The sequence below is a fragment of the Nicrophorus vespilloides genome, unplaced genomic scaffold (assembly GCF_001412225.1).
Source record: "Nicrophorus vespilloides isolate i.1.1-1 unplaced genomic scaffold, Nicve_v1.0, whole genome shotgun sequence".
Classification (NCBI taxonomy): domain Eukaryota; kingdom Metazoa; phylum Arthropoda; class Insecta; order Coleoptera; family Silphidae; genus Nicrophorus; species Nicrophorus vespilloides.
In genome coordinates, this window is record NW_017100099.1 from 618,759 (window position 1) to 641,542 (window position 22,784).

Genomic DNA, 22,784 nt, shown 5'->3' on the forward strand with positions numbered 1-22,784 from the left:
GAAGACAATTTACTAAGAAAGAAAAGGTCCTTAAGCAATGATAATATTCAGACAGAAAAAAATAAAGATTCTGGGGATAATATAAGTATAAATGATGATAAAAACTTAAAGAATATTGAAGATTCGCAAGGCGATAAAACGAATTCAATTAATTCTGATGAAAATAAATCATCAAAACTTGATGAACATATTGAAAATTCAGAGGATAAGGATTCAAAAAAAGGAGTGGATATTAAAATTGATGATAGTTTGAAAGCACATCCAAATGTAAAGGAAATTGACTGTCAATCAAAATCTGAAGAAAATATTTCCGAAATCTTTTCGAAAAATGATAAAGAAAACCTCGATGATTTAACAAATAAAGGTGATCAGTTTGATGATCATTTGGACGATAACAATAAATGCAAAGAAACAAATAATTCTACTACGTTTTGTGGTGCTGAAAGTGTTAATAATTCCAAACAATTGGAAAATAGTGATGCAGAAAAGATTGATGATAATAATATTGAAATCAATATCAACAAAACAAATATCCCAGAAAAGCAAAATGAAAATCCGGTTAATAAATCTAATGTAATTTTGAAACGCGATGAGAGTGAAGTCGACGAAGAAACGTTTGTGAAGAAATCCGTCTCAAAACTTGGAGAAGACGAGGATGAGATCATTAACCAAATCAAAAACGATTTGGAAGATATGAAGAATTTAATCGAAAATGGAATGATTGATGAGGAAACGAAAGAAACTGAATCGTTGCATAATGATATTTATGAGAATGCTCCAACCAGGCCCGTAACGTCTGATATTTCTCCAACGGAAAATGTGCAAGTTGTAAAGGAAAATAATAGGAGGTCCGATGCAAATATTCCTTCAGAGCCAGTTAAGAATTTCGTTAAAATTCCGGAGAATAATTTGATTGGAAGTGACAAGAATCTTGCGGAAGCCGCAATCAAAATTCAAAGTACATTTAGAGGATATAAAGTAAGGAAAAATAAAGATGAACCTGTATCCAACGTTGGAGAAATCGCTGATAATAATAATAAAGAGGATCATAAGAATAAGAATGAAGTGATTAATGATGTTATCGCGAAGATTGAAGCGAAGCAGAAAGAGGAGTTGGAGAAGATTGCGAGTCCAAAGATCCAGAGTAATAATAAGAGCGTGGATGAGTACATCAACTCGCTGATTGAAGAGCAGCCGAAAGTTAAACCGAGTTTAGGGCAGTTCTTCCAAAATTTGGCTAAACCGACGATCAACAAAATCAATAACAAAGAACTAGAAGAGCCGAATTTGGATAAGTTGAAAGTGAAATCAGATGAGATAGAGAAGCAGGTGAAGTCGTCCATCGAAGATCTGGAAAATTTGAGCAAGGAGATCGAGAATGAAGAGAAGAAAGCCGAGCCGTTTTACCTTCACGAACCGAGCAAGAAGAAGCTGGACACTCCGATCTCGGCAGCGTTCCGAGCCTCGCCACAAGTTGGTAATTATTCGCCAACTAATATTCAGGTTGTAGTTCAGGATCAAAGGGGAAATTCGCCGACATCCGTTCAATCCATCCAAAGTCAGGACGGTTTGACCTTCCAGGCCAACGACGCTCCAGGTCAAGTATTTGTAATAATAGTAAGTGATCATCGCACTTGACGGCATAGTAGACACCTCGGATAAATATTTTTCAAATGCGTTAGTAAATGCGAGGAAGGCAATTATCCGAGGCGTATCAGCAAATGCAAAAACACGAAAGTATAAACAAATACAACGCCGGACCGATTGAAAGATATTCACGTATACGATTTTAATTTTTTTATTTTTTCTTTTCTTCTCAACTTTTGAATCCTCGCTCCCGCCGGGTTCTTTCTCACTCTTTTTTTTTTGCCGATTTTCTGGCAACGGAAACGGTGTTCTATTTAAATTACGCGATCCTTTACAACAAAAACCGGGGAGTGAAGGTACACTTTTGCGTTTATAAATAAGCACTTCGAATTTTTTATTCCTTTCCGAAAAGACACACACATACACACACACACACTCACTGAGATACACGGAAAAACGGGGCCGTGGATAGTTACGATGATGGATGCAAAGTTGGACCAGGTTGCGTCATCGCAATTATTTTTGCCAAAAAATATATATACTTAACATAAGCCTCTTTTTTTTATATAACTCAGTTCTTCTTTGTCCCGAAACTACGCGAGTAACTTAATATAGAGTGATGGATAATCATTCATGTACTCCAATCTCCACTTGACAAGATAAGTGAAATATTTCATTTATAACACTACTTTTGAATAAATACAAGTAACGAAAATAAGTTAGATATAATGAAACTAAAATTTTAGAAAGCTTTAATGTCTACTAATATTGAGATTGAAACGAAATTTAAAATACTGTAGTACACTTAAAACACTGAATTGTCTAGTTATGAAATCTATAGAAAACAATCATGTTTAATATTAAGTAAGTTTTTTTTCATAAGAAATAACAAAATAATAGGAATTTCCGTATATTAAAACAATTGTTTTTATATAAGATACAATATTTAATAATTCAATTGATTTATAATAAAAAAAATACTTTAAATCTTTCAAGTACATCAATACTTCGCATAGTCCCGTATCGATTAGTCCGGATTTACTATAGTCAAATTTTAAAATTTCAAAATAAACTAAATTGATCAAAATAAAAATTAGTAGAAAAAAATTATTTGTATACATACATTTCTTCGATTGGTCCGGTCCAGGATATTGGCGGTAGCGATTTCTCGCATTATACGAGGTATTGTTACAATTTCATGTTTATTATATTCTGTAAAGACCAATATCAATTGCAATGATTATTGCATAATGTAGTCAGTAAAAATTGTTATGCAAGTTTTCAAGCAAATGATAATATTGATCAAATAATGTTTGAGTTTTTTGCGTTGTAAAGTTATATTTTACTTTACAAAAAAGTTACACAAACAACTTTCTCCAAATTTGCTTTTAGTTTTATGCTTCAATATCAGAATATAAATTATTACTAACACACACACAAAAAATCGTTAAGTTATAAAATGCATTTCGTTAAAGTATTAACGAATTAATATGCAATTTTATATTACATGATATCTTTGTTACATCTTTTTTTTTAATATTTAACATTTTATACGTAAGAAAACGTAAATGCTAATAGAATTGTTAAAGTGGTTTCAAGTAAATTTTATGCAAAAATAACAGTAAAAATAGAAGATATTATCATTAATACCAAGTTTTTTTTTAATAAAACCTATTATATTATTATATAGGATATTTGATTTCATGTACTTCAGATAATGAATTCGATTTGAAGGTGGATTTGCGTGTACAATAAACAGATCGAAAGTATTTTTAAGAGTAAGGTAAACTCACGATGGTAACGTCCGTCAGAAACGTTTACGTTTCGGAAATTAAACACAACAGAAATACAGAAAAAAATAGAAAATAGAAGAAATCAGATTATTTCACGTTTGAACGTCAATCGAGGCACTTGGCACGCTGCTTCTATTTTTTATACTCTGCACCAAAATTATTATTGTAATGTTTATACATCTATCGCTGCGTTATTGATTTCCCTATAAAATATACGAGTTATTGACGTGATTGGAAAGATGTAAATAGATATACTTTCCTCATAACGTTTTAAATTGCTTCATACAAATGTCGTTGATCATATTTTTGTGAACATATTTCAAAAACTTTCACATTGGTTTTTAAGTAATTGAAAATTATCATTGTTTAATAAACTTTTACTGATCATTTAAATGAATTTAAATAATTGCAAAATACTAACTATTAATTGGCGTTATATGAAGGTTTACTGTAGTGCAGTTTTAAAAAAGAATAGAAATATGCATTGACAATTATATAAGTAAAATTTTATTTACAAATTCATTGAAGAAACATTATAACTTTAGAAGAAAAAAGTAAAGAAATATCTTATTCTCAACTTATATTTCTAAATGACAGCTGTCACCTTGTGTCAAAACGTCAATAATTTTATATTGTGAATAATTGGGACAAAACGGTTGAATGAGTCATAAAAATTAAGACAAAAAAAAAATATTTATGAAAAAAATGGATTTAATAATTTAAGACAAAATTATTTTCGTTTATTTAAATTTAATATTACCAATAGATTTTCTTTTTAACAGCATGTAAATCAGCGTTTCTCAACCTTTTCGCCGCACTATCTAACGTATTTGTTTGTAGTTGTGGCCAATTGCTAAAAGTATTTCACATCTTCCTTGCTTTGACAAATGGCTGTCATTTCGCGACCCATTAAAAATTTAACGCGACCCAATATTGAGAAACGTTAATATTAGTCAATTTATCTTAAATATTTATAATTAAAATGTTACAATAATACTTCAATTGTATATTTTTCTTTTATAAGAAATTACATTTTTTTTACTTATAAAATTATATATAGTTTGGGAAACATTTATTTAATATATTATCACTATTAATTCTATTATTGGATATAGTTGAAAATCCCATATAAATATTCAAAATGAAAATCGAGGATGTTAATAAAAATATTATTACTCTAAAACGTGTTTATACTAATTAAGATTGAAGTCGTTAAATAAGTATATGTATACTCATTTTGTATTATACTGCTTTGTTTACGCTACAAATGTTTCTATTCTAAAATTTAAAAAAAACAACAAACAAGTAAATATGTTTGTCACGAACGTTTCTGAAAATAAAGAGAATTGACAATGACAATGAAAATGGGAAACAAACTGTAAATGCATCATATCTTCTGTAACATACGGAATCAGCATTCCAAGGCAATCTCATCCTCACACTCATCCTCACACACCTCTTCGGCAATTGTTGTTATCATGTTGTTACTTTTGATAATGTCTCTTTACATCGTTGTCGCTTTCTGATTATGGTGTTATTTATGTGTTTTACATAGCAGGTGCTAAGGCAGTGACGTCGGACATCATCATCAGCGGTGATGGAAGTGGCGCGGACGTCGCGCAAGCGTCAGATAAAGCCGCCTCAGCGCCTTCTGCTGCAGATAACGAAGCAGCAGGATCAAAAGCGACGGCAGCAGCAGCAGGCAGTGACTGCGGCTCAGTACAACAAGAATCTCCACCTGAAATGGACGGTAAACGCAACAACGCTACAATCACCGAGAAGAACATGGAATCGGCGGCCGCTACCAAGATTCAAGCCAGCTTCCGCGGCTACCAAGTTAGAAAACAACTCAAAACTAAGGTAAGAATAACACACAAACCAATAAAATTATCAAATATTGAAAACATTATTCCATAAACAAAGACTTAACTATGGTGACAATTCAATTGAAAAAAAATATAACTTAATAATAAGTGTAGTCTATTCGCTATGATAATTCAAACATTCATTTGTTTCTTGTATTTATAATTGCACAATAAGTTTAGCATTAATACATAAAATTTATACAATTGATTAGTCGTTGTTTTTTTTTACACATTTCCCTTAAAATATTTTAATCATAAATATATAAACAATACCTTGCACAGTTCTTAGTGAATAGCACTGTTTGAAACCGGTTTTTGTTTTTATTTTGCTCAATTAAAATTTAGTTTGTTTTGAAATTTCAAACCGGACTATAATGATCGAAACCGCACTATTGCAGCAGTATTAACATAATTAATCAATTATATATTGATTGTATTGTCCAACTAACCAATACTTAAAACAACTGTGACAACACACTTTACAATTTATTCCATTGATGATTTGAATCATTTCTCGTTCATGACATATACTTGCATTAAACTTCTGCAATATATTTAAAATATTAAAATCTACTACCATTATTTGTTTTTATTAAAGTTTCTTAATTATTACATTTTCTTCAAAGATAACATTTTAGAATAAACGAATTACAATTAAAACAAATATTATATTAATTGTAATTTGTATTAGTAGTTTCAATAAGTTGGCAAACAATGATGTTCTATATACTTTAGTTTTAAATGATGTAAAATAATTATTATATAATTATCATAATGATTATTGTAATTATTTATCAATAGAACAACTAGTCTTTTTACAAACAGTTTTTTTTTGCAATTATTACTTAAAATAGATTTAATTCAAATTATAATATTTTTAATTGAAGAGAAATCAATTTAAAAAAATAAATTTCCGTCCTCAAAAATAAATTATTATTACGTTTATTAATAAATTTAAGAAAGAAATAAAATGATATAATTATACAATAAATGAAAAAGTTGATAACAAAACATGTAAATATTTTAGTTCTCAGTGAAGTAAAATAATTAATTCATTGTTGCTTTATTTATTAATGAATCCACTCTAAGATATTAGTAGAAATATATCGATTTATGTCAATAACATTTATTACTAACTTTTCAAATTCTATGAATTGATATTAAAATAATAAACAAGAAAAAAAATGTAATTTTACTCTAAATACAAAAGCAGATAACCAATGTTAAATGTTAATTAATTATTTGTACATTTCATCCTTAAGTGAAATACAAAAAAAATGCAATAATTATACTATTATATAATATTATCATCAAACTCATATTGCAATATGAATAAAAGATGTAATTGCAAATGTTTGCTGTACAATAAAATCACAATTGTCTTACTTGATATTTTCCTCTTTTTGCAGTAATCTGCAACCCAAAGCCATTTTAAATAAAAGTAGAACACAAGCAAAAGTATAATATAATCTCCGTTTTTTTCCAGATTAAATTAATCCAACACGTTTTGCACTATTTACTTTTCAGCATAAAACAAAACGTAATGGCATTGAATTCGTGTAAACATCTTTATATTTATGGTTAGCATGTCACTTTGGTTCTGTTGATGATTTATTCATAATGACATTTACAATATTTTTAATGCTAAAATACCGCAATCATGTGTTTATTTGTTGTTGTTGTTTTTTTTAATTAAACGAGTTTTGTGCTAGGAGATTTGAAAGTACTTCCATAACCAGATATTTGTTGCATAAGATCACCAGCAAATCCTTGTTTGGGTATAACGTACAGAATTGATGTCAAGTTGTTATTAATACGTTTTAAATAGGCAATCAATTTAATGTAAACTCTATTTTGTAGTAATTACAAAAAAAATAACTCAAACTTTTAATAGAGTAATTATTAATATATAAGAAACTCTGGAGTATTTCACTGTCAGATTCTGCGACTTGTCATTCTTAAAATATCTAAAAAAAACTATGTACATTTTATTGTATTAGATTAGTCCGGTTTTATACAATCAATGACTTTAGCAGATAGTATGATGATAAAATAACTAGTAAATATTGAATTTTTTGAAGCAATTGTGTAATTGAAATTTTCTTTAATTATTTATTAATAATTTAATTTATTAAGTAATTATTATAATTACATTATTTATATAATTCTGAGCAATTATTTCCATTTTATTAAATTATCTATATAAATACATCAATACTTCGCATAGTGCAGCTTCGATCAGTGCGGATTCACTTCAAACAAACGAAATTTTAAATGAGCAAAATAAAAACAAATTTAAACATTTTTTTTATTGATACAATCATATTTTTTGTTCTGCTTTAAAATTCTTAACTAGTGGGGAATATTGGCGATACCGATTACCCGCAATGTGCGAGGTATTGCTGTAAAAGTGTTTTTGATTCTTCAAATTTTGAATTCTCATTTAAAATTAGCGAATATAAAAAGTGTCTTTTATAGTAGATTATTTCGGTCTGCACATTGGAACAAACTTGAAATGTAGAAAATATATAAAGAGTTTTGCTTTACAAATATTTATAGAGAAAATCCGTTCCAGCGGCAGCAGTAGCTGCCTTATATAATTGAAAGTTTAATGTTTGTTTACTGGTTTCCGGTGGCGGCTGACGGCAATGATTAGTACAGAAACACATCTAACATTTCTTTTTTAAACACGCACGCATATATATCGAGAGACACACGTGTCAAATGTGAATTGCCCTTTCCCAACTTTGCAACTGTACATCTATATTTTGCGTGTAAATAAACATTGTTTATTTCAGTTTAACTATTCCAACCTATCAATATTAAAAAATAACAGCTTTACATTTAGAATATGCATATTAAATTTAAATTAGTATTTTTGTTTTTGTATTTGTTAATTTTTTATAAAAAAAAAACTATAATTTATTGTTTCATTCCTATAGTAAACATATGTATATGACAAAATTAAAATAATACAGTCAATCCTACTCTAACACGAATGATTCATACGGAAACAAGCTCAGAATTAATAAAATCAGATTAATTCGTACCGCGTTTTATGGAAAAAATTAAAATTAAGACCCCTTTTCACATTTTTTAATTTAAATCTGTCAATCCATTACTTATGTATATCTATCAACTAATGCAATGCCATCAATTCCTCTTCATCTAAACCAGTGGTTCCCAAACTTATTTGGCTTACCGCCCCCTTTCCAGAAAATATATTATTCAGCGCCCCATGGAATTTCTTTTTAATTTAATAGCAATAAAACAGAAAGTTTATGTATGTATTAATGTTTCTACCGCCCCCCACTGGATCGCTGCAGCAGCCATCTTGGGGCGATAGCGCCCACTTTGGGAATCACTGATCAAAACTTTATCCTTTTTCCGTAATAGCTACTAAGCTAATTAAGTTGGAATATATAGAAACAACGTTATAAGAGACGCGGCATAGGAGAGATATCACAATTTTGATCCACGTTATATAATTTAAAAAATCTAATATAACAATTATTAAAAATGTCTAATCGAAAAGACTAAAAAGATATAAAAAGTTATATGTAATTTATATTACTGTGTATTTATAATAAACATTTTAATATGAAAAATATTATAAATTGAAGAAATAGAAGTTGAAATATGTTTACTCTTTAAGTATATGAATGATTCAAAAGTCGTTTCGTAATTATCAATAGATTGGCGTTTCTTCAGATGTCATGTTTTGTTATATCGAAAAATTGCTGAAATATACTTTGGAATTGGGTCGCTGAAACTACAAACAAAATATCGATCTTATAAACGATATTTGAACAATTTTAAACGCGAACAAAAAAATGATCGGTTTTAAAACTTGAACAGAAGCGATTTCTATGATATTTCTACTTCAATTTAATAACAGTGACATTAGATTGGTGTTTTGAAGGAATGACCAAGTTCCGCAGATAAATGGAAAAAATTGTTTTGGGGTTTCAAAGATGACTACATCTTACACTTCTATACTTAATACAATTCTTAACACTCTCACTTAAACTACTTAACGAATAATGATCTTCTCCATGCTTAACTCCTCCGAGCGTTCCTCGATAACTTCATGGTGTACATTCTTGCCACTTTTCATAACCACCCAACAGTGGTTATGAAATAATCAAATAATTGATTTTCTAATTAATTAATCGACAGGACGTAGCTAAATGATAGAGATTCTTCCTAGAGGGAAGAAATAGTAGGAATAAAAAAAATAATTAAGAAGATTAATTACCTTCGAACGATTTAAAATATCTTGAAACTCTAACAAAGAAATTGAGGAAACTGCTGATTTGAAACTGGAAAACACTAAAATTTAAGACATTAAAACTGGTTTTTCAATTAATGAATACTGCAGCTAAATATATATATAAATGTTGTACCCAACACATTTAAAAAAGTATAAATCTCGAAGCGCAATAATTTTTTGTAAGCGAAAAAAAAAACAGACACGCACGCACAGAATGAAAAGTATAAATGGAATGCGCTTTTATCTGAAAATCTAATAACCAATGCCAATTTTTGCAACTCCTTCAAAAATAAATATTTCAAATATACCTACGACATGGGAAAAGGTAAAATGTAATAAAATAAATGAACAAGAACAGAATGAAGGAAGAAAGACACATTTCATTAGCCACGTTTGTTGGCACACGTGTATTCCATATTCATAATTCTGAAAAATCATCTGACGAACAGATCTACGTCTCTAAATTCAATAGAAAATTGAATTAATGAATTAGTTTCTACAATTAAAATTTTCAGTAAATCGATTTTTATACCAACTTATGTAATTAGTTAAAGCTTTGACTATTTTACTTGATAAACATTTCTTATATAAGTCTAAATCTCTAAGATTTGACAATTGATGTAATGTCAAGTCTGATTTAGCTGAGCGTAGGTGTATGAGATGAAAAGGATGTTTGATCTGCTTGTCAAATAAAAATAGATAAATTATGTGTTCGATTTCGCAGATCAAGGGAGGAAAATATTTAATAAGATTCTCGATTTTACGCAACGCACATAAATTGTGTTAATTAATGTCCGAACAATCGGTGGGGGGTGCGGCGAAATAAATTGAAACGTTCGCTTGTGTTACGCAACTTTTCTTTTATATTTCCATTTGAAATATGAAGAGCGCTGATGTTCGGTGCCAAAACATGCTAGGAACATGTCGTCTCAGCCAATTAATAAACATCATTATCGTGCATCGCGATCTCGGAATAAATGCACTGACATTCGCAACTTGGCTCCGCACTGTCTCAGTCATTAATTAGTTTTAATTAAATGTTCAAAATAATAACAAAATATTAATTGTTTTCAATTACATTTAATTAATTCACATAGACAGATCTCGTTTATATTCGGTATATTATTTATAAGTATGCAATTGAAAAATACAAGCAGTAAACTTGGATGGACTTTATAAGTTTTTGTACATAACTTATAAAGTTAATCACAAACCAGATTTTTTTTATATCTGATAAAGCACTAATTTTATTAATACAAAATCAATAGTCACAGGATTAAAACGTCAGGATGCGTCGTATTAACTTAACCTTTGCGTCGGAATAAAGTACGCTCGGATTTTTATGTCAATAACATTTGGTCTAAGCGAAAACAGTTATGCAAAAACTGTATTGATACAAGAAGTAATTAATTGATCAAAAGTTTGATGGTAATTAATTGTTAAATAATGAACAATGAATTATCATCAAACTATTGATGGTTTTATGTTCGAATAACTTGAAACTCAAACAAAATAAGTTTGAAAATCTAATAGAATAATGTCTTATTTCTTCTTTAAATTTAAAGTTAGGTAAAAACATAAAATATTATACAGATTTTCGAATTAATAAATAATAAGATTGTTTAAACAAATTGGAATTGGAAGTGTTAACTGACTTATTTTTATCATTAAAAATTGAATAAAATCTGTTTTTCTAACTCTAACAGAATCTAGAAATTAGAAGTTTTTGTGTGTTCTTAAATAAAAAAATAGTCAAAAATATAAGACATTAGATTTTCCAATTACAGTGGAATCTCGCTTATCGAGTTTAATCCGTTCCAAAATTTCCAGATTTTTACTCGTATAGTGAAACATAATCAAAAATACACACAATATGTGTACAGACGTTTTAAAAATGATGTAACAGATGCGCAATCCGGGACTTTTCTTCTCATCGTCACTCGTTATGCGAAACGTTGCTTGTTAAGCGATACATTTTTCGTACAATTCATTTTGCTCGTTAAGCGAAATGCTCGCTATGCAAGGTACTCATTAAGCGAGGTTTCACTGTATAATAATACAATATATAATAATAAAATATTATCTACCTTTGAACAGTTTGAAGTTTTGAAACTCGAACAGAAAACAACTTTAAAATGTATTAGATTTCAATTACTGAATGATGAAGGATTTTCTAACTTTGAAGGGTTTGAAGTTCGAATAATTTGAAACTTGAAAAAAAAAATCAAAGCATATTTCTTTAATTTAAGAATGGGGGATAATCTAAGACAATAGACTGGTTTTTCAATTAATGAATCAATCAATTAATGAGTGTTTGATATTGTATCAATTTGAACCTATACCAAAAAAATAAAAATAAAAACTTTTTTTATATCTCGAAAATCAAAGCGTTTGCAAACTTATTAAATTTTCAATTTATAAAATAGATAAAGACAAAATACTGTTTTATTTTTTAATTTATTAAATATGAGTAGTCTCGAACTTCCAACTATTCGAAAATCGAACAAAACAATAATGAAAATTTGGTTTTCGCTCTTGAAAATCGTAGCGTTTCTGCTTTAATTTCAAATGTATCAAATGCATTAGAGAGACTTTTATAACTAGTACTAATATTAGTTACACATAAATATTCAGTTAATTTTGGCAATTTTGATTGGATTAATTAAATTTTCGCTATTTCTTATGGAAACATTTCAAACAAATTGAAAGTTTTTAACATTAGTTTATTTTTTACTTCATATATTTTCGTGACTATATGAGTATATAAATTATATGTGCACCTAAGTCTAATGTTACGTATTTTATATCATTTTTCAAAAAAATAAAATTACAGTGCGCGTATTTATTTTATTTGCTCCTATAAATAAATTTATTTTGCTTTCGAAGCTAACATATATACTAACTAATAATAATCCAAAAAAATCTCACTGCATATAATTAATTAGACGTTATCAATCGTTATTTTAGTGGGCGGTTAGATAATGATTTCGCGAAATGAATATCATTGTCACCACGCGAGGCTTCCGAATGTAAAAACTATTGATTTCCATAGTGGAATTTCATCATTTCATTAACGAATATTAGAAATAACGTTAAACTGATTTGATATTTTTGCTACTTGAAACTCGAACAAAAATTGGAGGAAAATCCGGTTTTCATACTCGAACAGAAAATGTTAAATAAAAAAAAGTTAAATAAAAAAATATTCATTGTCTCTTTATTTGAAATAATAAGCATAATTGTCTTCAACAAAAAAACTCGAAAGTCAAATAATTTAAAAGTTGAATCATATTCTAGAATGATGATTGAAGTTCCGAATGTAAAAACTATTGATTTCTCACTATATTTCATAATTTCACTAACGAATAGTAGAAATACCATAATTCCTAGAATTACAAAGGGTTTGATATTTTCACTACTTGAAACTCGAACAAAAATTGGAGGACAATCCCGTTTTCATACTTGAACAAAAAAAATGAAGATTAAGTAACATAAACGTAGTCATAGTCTCTTTATTTGAATTTGAAAAAATAAACACAAGTGTCTTTAACGTAAAACCTATTTGAAATATATCTTATGGGAAATTTTATCGAATCGTATTCTAAAATGATGATTGAAGTTCCGAATGAAAAACTATTGATTTCTCACTATATTTTATTATTTCATTAACGAATAGTAGAAATACCATAATTCCTAGAATTTCGAAGGGTTTGATATTTTTACTACTTGAATCTTGAAGAAAAATTACAGGAAAATCCGATTTTCAAACTCTAACAAATAATGAAAAGTTAAACAAAACAAAAACATGTGGTCTCTATTTAAATATGAAAAATAGACAGAATTGTCTTCAATAATTTCAAATAAAATTAATAAAGAACATCTCTCAACAAGTCGAAATAAAAAATTGTAAATTTAAGAAAACTATAGTTTATATTTTTTATGTATGTATTAAGTAACTATACATATTTTTAAATTATTTATGTTTTAAGCACATACATTTTTATATATTGACAACTTTTAAAGAATCTTATGGCGAAATTTTGAAAAGCTAGAAGATTCGCCTATGTTTTAAGTTTGTGGTTGTAAATCTATTTATATCTATTATCATAGAAAATAATTAATAGGTTTTCGTGAAAAAATCCTAATTAGTCATTTATTTGAAGCGTTTATTTTAATGTTTCTACGTGCAACAGTTAATGCATTACAATTTCGTATCTGTTTTTATGTTACTTTGTTACTAGAAAACGCAATTATATATGTCTCATTAATTACTTGTAATCGATAATCATTGCTAATTTCCAGTTGCGAAAAAATAATGCAATTTGCTTCGAGACCTCCGTATGCAAATGGAAGTCGTGTGTGCTGCGTTGCGTACAGTTATAAATAAACGGCAACTTATGAATGAATGAATCGGATTCCTTTCTTCTTCGAGGGGGAAAAATGTATACGTTTCTAATTTCGGTACGCTGTGTATATAAAATATGCAGGAACGCGGTTGCAAGTGCGGGTGTAATCGATACATTGGAATAACATTGGTTTCCCCAAATATTTATTTATAGAAACTGAAGCGAAAACATTGGGCTAAAATTAACACTTCTTTTTAAGATTCAATATTCAATACAGAAAAAAAAAACGGTATTAATAGAGAAGAAGAAAAAAATGTATGTAGCAATTAATTAAGATTGGATACATTATTCATAATTTTGTTTATGCAGAAAATAGACGTGTTTGCAAATGTAAATAAATATGAAGTGTATTTGTGTATACGGAATACTTGAAATTCCTATTAATCTTTCTCGGCACTTTGTTTAATGAAATAAAATAAACATTACATTTTTTGTATCAATAAATGTATGATATTGAGGATTTTGTTATTTCATACGTTTTTGTCTCTAATTATTTATGTAACTTAATTATTTAATTATCTACATGATTGAATTTAGTACCTCGTACAGTCCGGCTTTGATCAGTCCGCATTCACAAGCTAAATATTAATTAAGCAAAAAAAAAATAAATTAGAAATATTAATACAGAAAATTATTTGAAATCATTTTTTTCACTTTAAGTCCTTGATTAGTCCGGTTTCAAACAGTCCGGGATATTAGCAGAACTGATTATCCGGTCTATGCATATTGTGTTTACATTACTTGGAATTAGTAAGAGATTTTTTATCTCATGAAATGGAAAACTAAATCGTTTAGTTTGTAAACAAAAATTCATTAGAGTTTAACTAAATTGAGTTTAAAATAAATTGGTTTCACCTATACAAAAAAATGATCCGTCCTTCCGATTCTATTTTGTTTCATGGCCGTGTTTTAATTCATTATAAAAACACTGTTCATTTGATACTAAATTACATGTATTTCGCTCAGATCCCGCATACTTCTAGCAAAATTGTACAGAAAGGTAACATTGAAAAAAGGATAATTACTTGGATATATTATAAATATCCTTGTAATAGTCAAAATTTAGTGTTGCCATAAATCAAATGTCTAGAGTTGACTCTAACAATTGTAATTTTCTACTTGAAACTAAAAAGAGAGTTCTTGATTTAAAGTTGTTTTTCTTGAAGTTGAACCAAACATATGATTGAAGAACAACCATTTCTCAACAATGCTTGACATATTTATACGTGCCATAAAACATTATTTGCTTCTATTAGTGACAGGTAACAAAAAACTTCAATCCTTTGCTATGCTCCTGATACTAATTGATTGTCAAAGAGTAGAGGGTTTTGAAGAAGGTTGTTGAAATTTCCTTGAAAAAAAGAATTGTCCTTCATTCATATTGGTCGTTGTGAAATGCATACATAATTTTAACATTTTTTATATTATTTTATTATACCTCGCATAGTCTGGCTTAAAATTTTTAAAACAAACTAAAGTTTAAAAATAATTCTAATAAAATTGATACAATTTTTTTTTAAACAGAAATCATACTTTATTTTTCTATACTTGATAATAGTCTTTTGTGTGCAGTTTATTTGTATACGCTTTAAAATCTTCGATTAATCCGGTTAACTTTAAAACTTTTGAAATATTTTTTAGAAAAATAGATGTAAAAACCCATTAAATAATAAACAAGCTTGGTAAAGCTTGGATTATTAAAGAATTAGTTGATGATTGTAAAATATGTTTGTTAGTTAGTGAGGATATTGAAATGCATTACGCAACGTTGAATTCGTGAGTTAATGGTTAGTACTACCTTTCTTTTAAAAATAATTTTTAAAACGTTTCCAAAGGACAGAGAGTAACGTATGTATATGCCAGGCTCTATTTGTGATGCAAGATGTGCTGCAAAAACAGAAAATTGGGCAGTTGTTTTCGCAAATCGTGCCGTAAACTTGAACAGCGTTCATACATACACATACATACACACGGCGTTATAATAAAATGCAAACATAATCACCATAAAACCGGATGGATGTTTATGACATTGATTAGTTTCGTTATTGACTTAAGAGGCATTTAGAAGAGGTGCGATGCATAACGGGAATGAACAGCGCCACCAGATGATGACCATAACACCCGTCCTCTATTTATTTTGGAAACACTGGAAGCGTAAATAGACCGGGGAAATAAACCGTTGCAAAATGCCCTCGGGTATTCTATTTATTCACTGCTCTTGGTGCACCGCCGGTGCACATTGCCGACGAATAAAGACCAGATCCTTCGAATCCGATCAATTATCTCTTGCGGGTTGGAATTATTTACAAAGCGCAGAAGTCCAAATATTTGCCACCTATCGCATCAACAATAGAACCAGGCGCGTCTTAAGTAAATCTCAAAGTTTGTCCGATAACAACAGCGACAGCAACAAACAGATGCAACCTATCAAAAAAAAGTAAATCTCAAAACGATTGCCAAAAGCTTTCGTTCTTGGCGTTCCTATGAGTTGTCTCAATAAACAACATTTCCATAAATACATCTCGTTGATGCATTTCTTTGCCGTTCCTCTGGAATTAGCCTTTTGCCATCATATCAAAAGGATGATATGGCCAAGCTATTTATTTTTATGCCGGAAAGTCGGCTCGGAAAGAAAGCGCGGAATGCCGAACATCGCGTAAACAAAGTTATTGCATCCGAGTGTTTCAGTAATTTTCAAATTTTTATAATTATAGCATTTAGTCTAAATTTACGTCAAGGATATGTTTGCCTCTCTCTCTCTCTAAAGTTCTTTGGATATTTGTCATTTCGGTCCTTTTTATTCGACTAATTGGTGGATTCATTAACTCATTTGTTATATTGTCCCAACGTTTCTGTACTTGAAAAATCGCAGAGGACATGTTCTGACATTGACTTCCAAAAATAATATGATTTCCTTAGATGCGAATACAGCGAATGTTTCCACATTTATTTCTCAACATATTTTGAAAACTTAGGAACCGTGTTTATATTAATTAATCTATTTTAGTTGACACAAACCAAAACATGTTTCTTTTAATTTAAAAAAAGGTACAATTAAAGGCAATAATAATATTTTTTGTAATAAATAAATAAATTTGAATATATACAAAAACAAATTACAAAGGATTATAGACAACTTATCGCCCCAAAGTTATTTATTCTGTTAAATTTATAATATACAAAACATGGACTACAAGATGCACTTTTTTGGTAGAGAAAGCGACTTAATACTAAAGTTCGTCTTATAGTCCGAAAAATACATTTGATTAAAATATTTTTTAGATATTATTAATATTTTCATAAAAACTTAATTTCTAGAATAGTTATATTATTCAATATAAAGGGTGTCCCATAATTTTCTAATATTGTTGTTTTCTAATCTTGCTTTAATTTTAAGACACATTTTATATTGCATTGTTGTTCAATATAAAGTATGAAATAAATATATAAGAGATACAATAATAATATTTTAATGGAAATACAGCAATACCTCGCATAGTGCGACTTCTATCAGTACGGATTCACTATAGTACAGTTTTAAAATGTCAAAACAAACTGAATTTGCAATAGAAGTTGACGTTTAAGAGAAAAATAGTTAGATAAATTTTCCGAAAAATAAGTAACAAATAACAAATGTTTGTGCATATTAATATAATGGATCAACTATGTTTCTGAAGATAGGAAAAATAAATGATTGAGGAATGTGCATAAATAGGACTGCTGCATCAAGTATGGTTCGGAAATAACTGCAACAGCAGCGGAGTACTTGTATGTTGCAGACGTAATGAATCAGTCAGTAATAGGACATGTGCTCTCTTCGGAGATGAGATTTTTGTTTAGTAGAGTAGATGAATTAATTTAGGATCGGCCACTAGAATGGCTTGTATAGTGAGAGAGCATCTCTCTTCCTCTCGATAGGAGCGCATCTGCTTTTATTTCTATTTAAATAGCGACTCTAAAAATATCTACTCTCCCATAAGAATTATTATAAAATTTCAAGGGTAGATGCAGAATTCCTTTCATATTTTCAGGACCGGCACATTTCGACACCCAAATTTCCACTGTGATTTTCCTCTTGCCTCAGTCCATAAATCATTTCTAATTAAAGATATTATTGCACGAATGTATATCAAATATTTATGCGACCCAATGGAAATTTAAACAAGTAAACGTGTCGACATTTTTATTGAAGCGAATTCCTGAATTCCTCTCCTATTGTTTTAATGTTATGTGCGATTATTGTAACGTGAGGGTTCATTAATGAAGGTCCTGTCCATTTGACGCAAACTGCTGACGTCTTCATTCAATTGTCATCGCAATTACGTACTGGACATGTGACGTCCATTACATTTTTTTTGTTCGTTGTTGGAGCAATTGAAGGCGGCCTCGTGCCGTCTGTATTATTATTGCATTCGACTTAATGTGCCAGGGCAATTTGGGTTAACGAAGAGATTTAAGAGGTGGCACGGACATAAAGATGTTCGCTCGTCTTCGATTTCGCGCGTTGAAAGCTGCTGCATTTTGAAGAAATCACGGTCTTGACACGAATTTCACTTTCGATGCATCAAACTGCAAAGATTCCGGAGCACTTTAGTGCCGTTTATGTTATTATTAAAAATTATAATAATAATAATAATAATGATTGTATGGACGTCAGTCAATTCGATGGCTTCGGAATTTTCGCTCTCGCATCTAAACTATTTTCGGAGGGCGGTCGAATCAAAACGTGCCAAAATCGATTACAATCCAAACAGTTCAGCCAATTCGCAGCGATTGATGTGGGTTGATGCCATGCGAAAACTGATCTATTACTTATAAGCCAAACGGTGATTCATTTTCAATTCTAATTCAACGGAATCCAAGTTAAGTAGAATTTGCTATTTTACTTATAAATACTAATGTCAAAATGACAATGTCAAATATTTCACGTTCAAACAAAGAGTTATTGATTTTTTAAAATGATTAGAATCAGCGCTCAGTTAATGTACAAAGATACACAAATACAATCGGTCCTCTTTTTATGCGTACTCTTTTTATGCGGTTTTTATTTCAAGAAGCATTTTTTTTAATAACTATTTTAGGCCATTTTGACACAAATTGGCAAACCATTTAATCGAATAAGATAAAAATTCTGAACGAGCATTCAAGTTTCAACGCGAGATTCAGAATTGCATTTCTGGATATCAAGAATTGTACAAAAAAAAGGACAGTCATCGCAAAGTTTAATCACTGATTACATTGTCAAAGGGAAAAAAACAACATGCGAAGTTAAGACATCTGATCTGATATGCTGACTATCTCTTGTAGTGATGAAAGTGATTTTTTTTGTAAATTTTTTTCGTATAAATTTAGAAGGAATAGTTAAGATTATATTTTTCTGAAATTTAATAAACCCTTTTTTATGCGATTTTCGGTATATTGTAACTCATTTATTTAGTTTTATGCGGTTTTAAAAAATTATGGAACGTATCCTTTATTTTTATACGTGTGTCTAGTCCTTTTTTGTGCGATTTATTTTTATGCGCTTTCTTGTGGAACGTATCTACCACATAATAAGAGAACCAAGTGTAGTTATACGTTAAGCGAATGTATGTTAATCGAACTAAAAATGTTCATATAAATACATTTATTCTCCTGCTAAATGTAATAGCGAGAGAGGAGCAGAAGAATGTATACATTTACGATTTTTTTTACATATATATCAGTGTACGTTCGTACGGACATTCTTGGACGTTATTTCTTTAATTCTGACCGTATTCTATAAAGCCATAGTCGAAAATCTGTGGGTAATATCACACATTCCTTTGTAATACATGAATGTGTTTTGTATACCTCACAAACATAAATTTTCTAATGAAAGTAACTAATGTTAACGTCAGCATGATAAGAAATTTGAATTATATTCTTCAAAAAGTTCTGAGCGTTTCCATAATTTTATCAACATTTTCGACGATTAGCCTACCAGAGTGTGTCTCCTCTTCGACGTCCATATTTCCAGAACGGTTCCAACTCTTCTCTCTTGCATTCGATACTGTATTTGGTCCATAAACAACACAATTTTCCCCATTTTCCCTTGGTCGTAGTGGTACTGAAGAATCTATCGAATTTTCTCTTTTTTTACCTCCATTTTGGAACGCTCTAAAATTCACTAAACACAAAATTGTCAAAGAACTTTTTTTTAAAGCGTTATGTCTCCTTTAAGTCACATTATAGAATGACAAGATGCAACGCAATCTAACGAAAAACGCTTAAAACTTTTTACTTCACCCAATATATATAAATAGGAATTTTTATAAAAAAAAATATAGATATTTACTAATAGTAATATTTAAATAAGGAATGAATTTTTATTTGGCTAATATCCCAGAAATTGAAATCATTTGGCACTGAATTATTCTATAATAATATGCGCATTGCACAGCAAACATTCGTTATTTATTTAGGTGAGATTCAGATGCCCACCTTTATTTTTTATAATTTTGAATAATTTTGCAAAAATATTGATTTCTATTGAAACTCTTTGATTCAGTTACGAATAAAATACCATCACAAAAACTAAAGTCCCTTATATTAATTATTCAAAATATGATCTTTAATATAAGTTTGAAGAAATAATAAACTTATAACATCGTTTTGGTAACAAAGAACAAATAGAATGTTGAAGTGACAAAAATACTAAATTTAGTAGAAAAAAAATGACTAACGTCTTATCAAAACCACAACCCGCATTAAGGTTGTCGTGAGTCCTAGATATTAGTTAAAAAGATCGCAACGGGTTAAAATGTTGTCTGGATTGAATTCTCATTCAGTTATTTTTTGTGTGCCCAAAAAACTTGTGGTCGCTATGCGCTATGCTAATTTTGATTTATTATGTAAAAAGTAACACTATAATTCATGCAATTTTCTATAAATTTTTAATGTATTTTCTATGTCATTTTCCAGAGTGACATCAAAAATTCTAAACGGTCACCGAGAAGGAAAAGTTCCGGCAAACTGATCGAATCCGGAAAAATGATGAAGAGAGACACATCCGAACTAGAAGAGCGATCCGCAACCAAAATTCAAGCCGGCATCCGCGGTTTCCTCGTACGCAGAAGACACCAGAAGAACAGCAAGAAGCACGATTAATAATTAACACGGCGTTTCTTCTCGCACATTTATATATATTATTTTATTTTAATCACCAATACAAATTCCTCTATGACTACATACGTTTTAGCCTAAGTCTAGTGTAGTTGATATGCATCTAGTTTCTACATAATATTATACCAAGTATTTGCATTATATAAATATATACGTGTAATTCTCGTCTAATCGAAACTAATCATTACTATTTTTTTTAGAGTAATTTTGTTCATTATATACGTATTTCCATAGTTGTTAGTGTATTTATTTATAAATGAATTTTATTATGAATATTTGTTAGTTGTTTTTTTCGTTTCTCTTTTCTTACTACTTTATTATTTGCATTTCGCTTTAGCAAAGTGTATTAATTAGTACAATAAAATACTTGAAAACCTACAGAGAACAATACTTATTTATGAAACCTATTATTAAAAATAATTACAGATGCGATTTGGTTATGTGCTTTTAGTTGTTGTGCTTACGAAAAGCACTCTTAATTTTTTTTTGATAATTAATTTAAGTATCTCGCAGATAAATGTTATTAACAGGACATATTTGAAACAATCTTCACTCAATATCATACTACATGTGTTTTTTAAAGAAGCTATATTTTATAACAGTTAAATATAACGGGAAGTCTAACCTTCCAATTAACTTGTAAGATACTTGTCGAGTATTATTTTGTATATTAGATACATTTTTCATAGCTTATTTAACAAGTAAAGCAATACCTCTCTTAGTCCTGATAATATCCCAAACTGTTTAGAATTAATCGAGAATCAAAAACGGCGATTTATGTAATAAATCATTTTGTTCATTTCAAATTTAGTTTCTTTTGAAATTTTCAAATTTGACTTCACTAAAGTCCGACCATTACTGTACTTTTTAGTTAACATTAATAATTTACCGTTTTTTTATTCAAATTATAAAATTCAAATCAATACGCAAAAATAATTAACAATTTTAATTATATTTTTTACAAAATAAATTGATTTAATTATGAGACATTATCTAATAAATAAACAATTAGATAACATACTTTTCTGTATATCTACATTATAATAAAACGTAAATTTAAAAATTACGATTGGCGTACTTTGTATTTAAATGGATTATGTTCGTTAACCGAATACCTTTTATTTATAAAATATTTTCTACCAACTGGCTTGTACAACAAAAGTAATTGCCGAAACCAGGGATCGAACCAGGGACCTTTAGATCTTCAGTCTAACGCTCTCCCAACTGAGCTATTTCGGCTGATATGAATTTGTAATGGCACATTCCTTTATCAACAAAATATATTTTTAGACTAATCAATCAGTGACGTAACAATAAAAAACTAAGCTCTATATAATAGATCTATATCAAAATCCCGAACATTTTAGCGGATTTTGGTAATCCTCATTCAACTTTGTTAATGCGTCATATTTATTTGTTTAATTAGATTGCATAAAATTATATAAGCATAGAATTGGTGGACCGCGAGAAAATTCCAGTGTTCCTCATAGTAGTTTGAATATATTAAAAATTATGTTTTTATTATCTTCTGATTCCATTTTTTGCAAATGTATGTACAATGACGTGTGGCCAAATACCATTGTCCGCACTTTGGAGCACGTGGACGAATATATTTGTATCGAGGCATGCACACGTTCAGGAACTTTAGGGAAGAAAGTGATTTGCTAGTCGAATGAGATTGATTGGCATTCAGAATTGAGAGTGAGACGGAGGAAAT

The 22,784-nt window shown here is 29.2% G+C and overlaps 2 protein-coding genes and 1 non-coding gene across 3 annotated transcripts; 2 read left to right on the top strand and 1 right to left on the bottom strand.

Annotated features, from left to right (window-relative positions):
* Window positions 1-537: 537 nt before the first annotated feature.
* Window positions 538-5,007, top strand: LOC108567935. The gene is made up of 2 exons (XM_017928747.1): window positions 538-1,617; window positions 4,936-5,007. The coding sequence occupies exons 1-2, from the start codon at window positions 694-696 to the stop codon at window positions 4,951-4,953; spliced, it is 942 nt and encodes a 313-aa protein (XP_017784236.1). The 5' UTR covers window positions 538-693; the 3' UTR covers window positions 4,954-5,007.
* LOC108567936 lies at window positions 4,964-21,445 on the top strand. The gene is made up of 2 exons (XM_017928748.1): window positions 4,964-5,240; window positions 20,867-21,445. The coding sequence occupies exons 1-2, from the start codon at window positions 5,124-5,126 to the stop codon at window positions 21,050-21,052; spliced, it is 303 nt and encodes a 100-aa protein (XP_017784237.1). The 5' UTR covers window positions 4,964-5,123; the 3' UTR covers window positions 21,053-21,445.
* A 788-nt stretch (window positions 21,446-22,233) lies between these two features.
* On the bottom strand, window positions 22,234-22,306 carry Trnaf-gaa. Its single transcript has one exon. It is a non-coding gene; the product is annotated as a tRNA-Phe (tRNA).
* Between the last annotated feature and the right edge of the window lie 478 nt (window positions 22,307-22,784).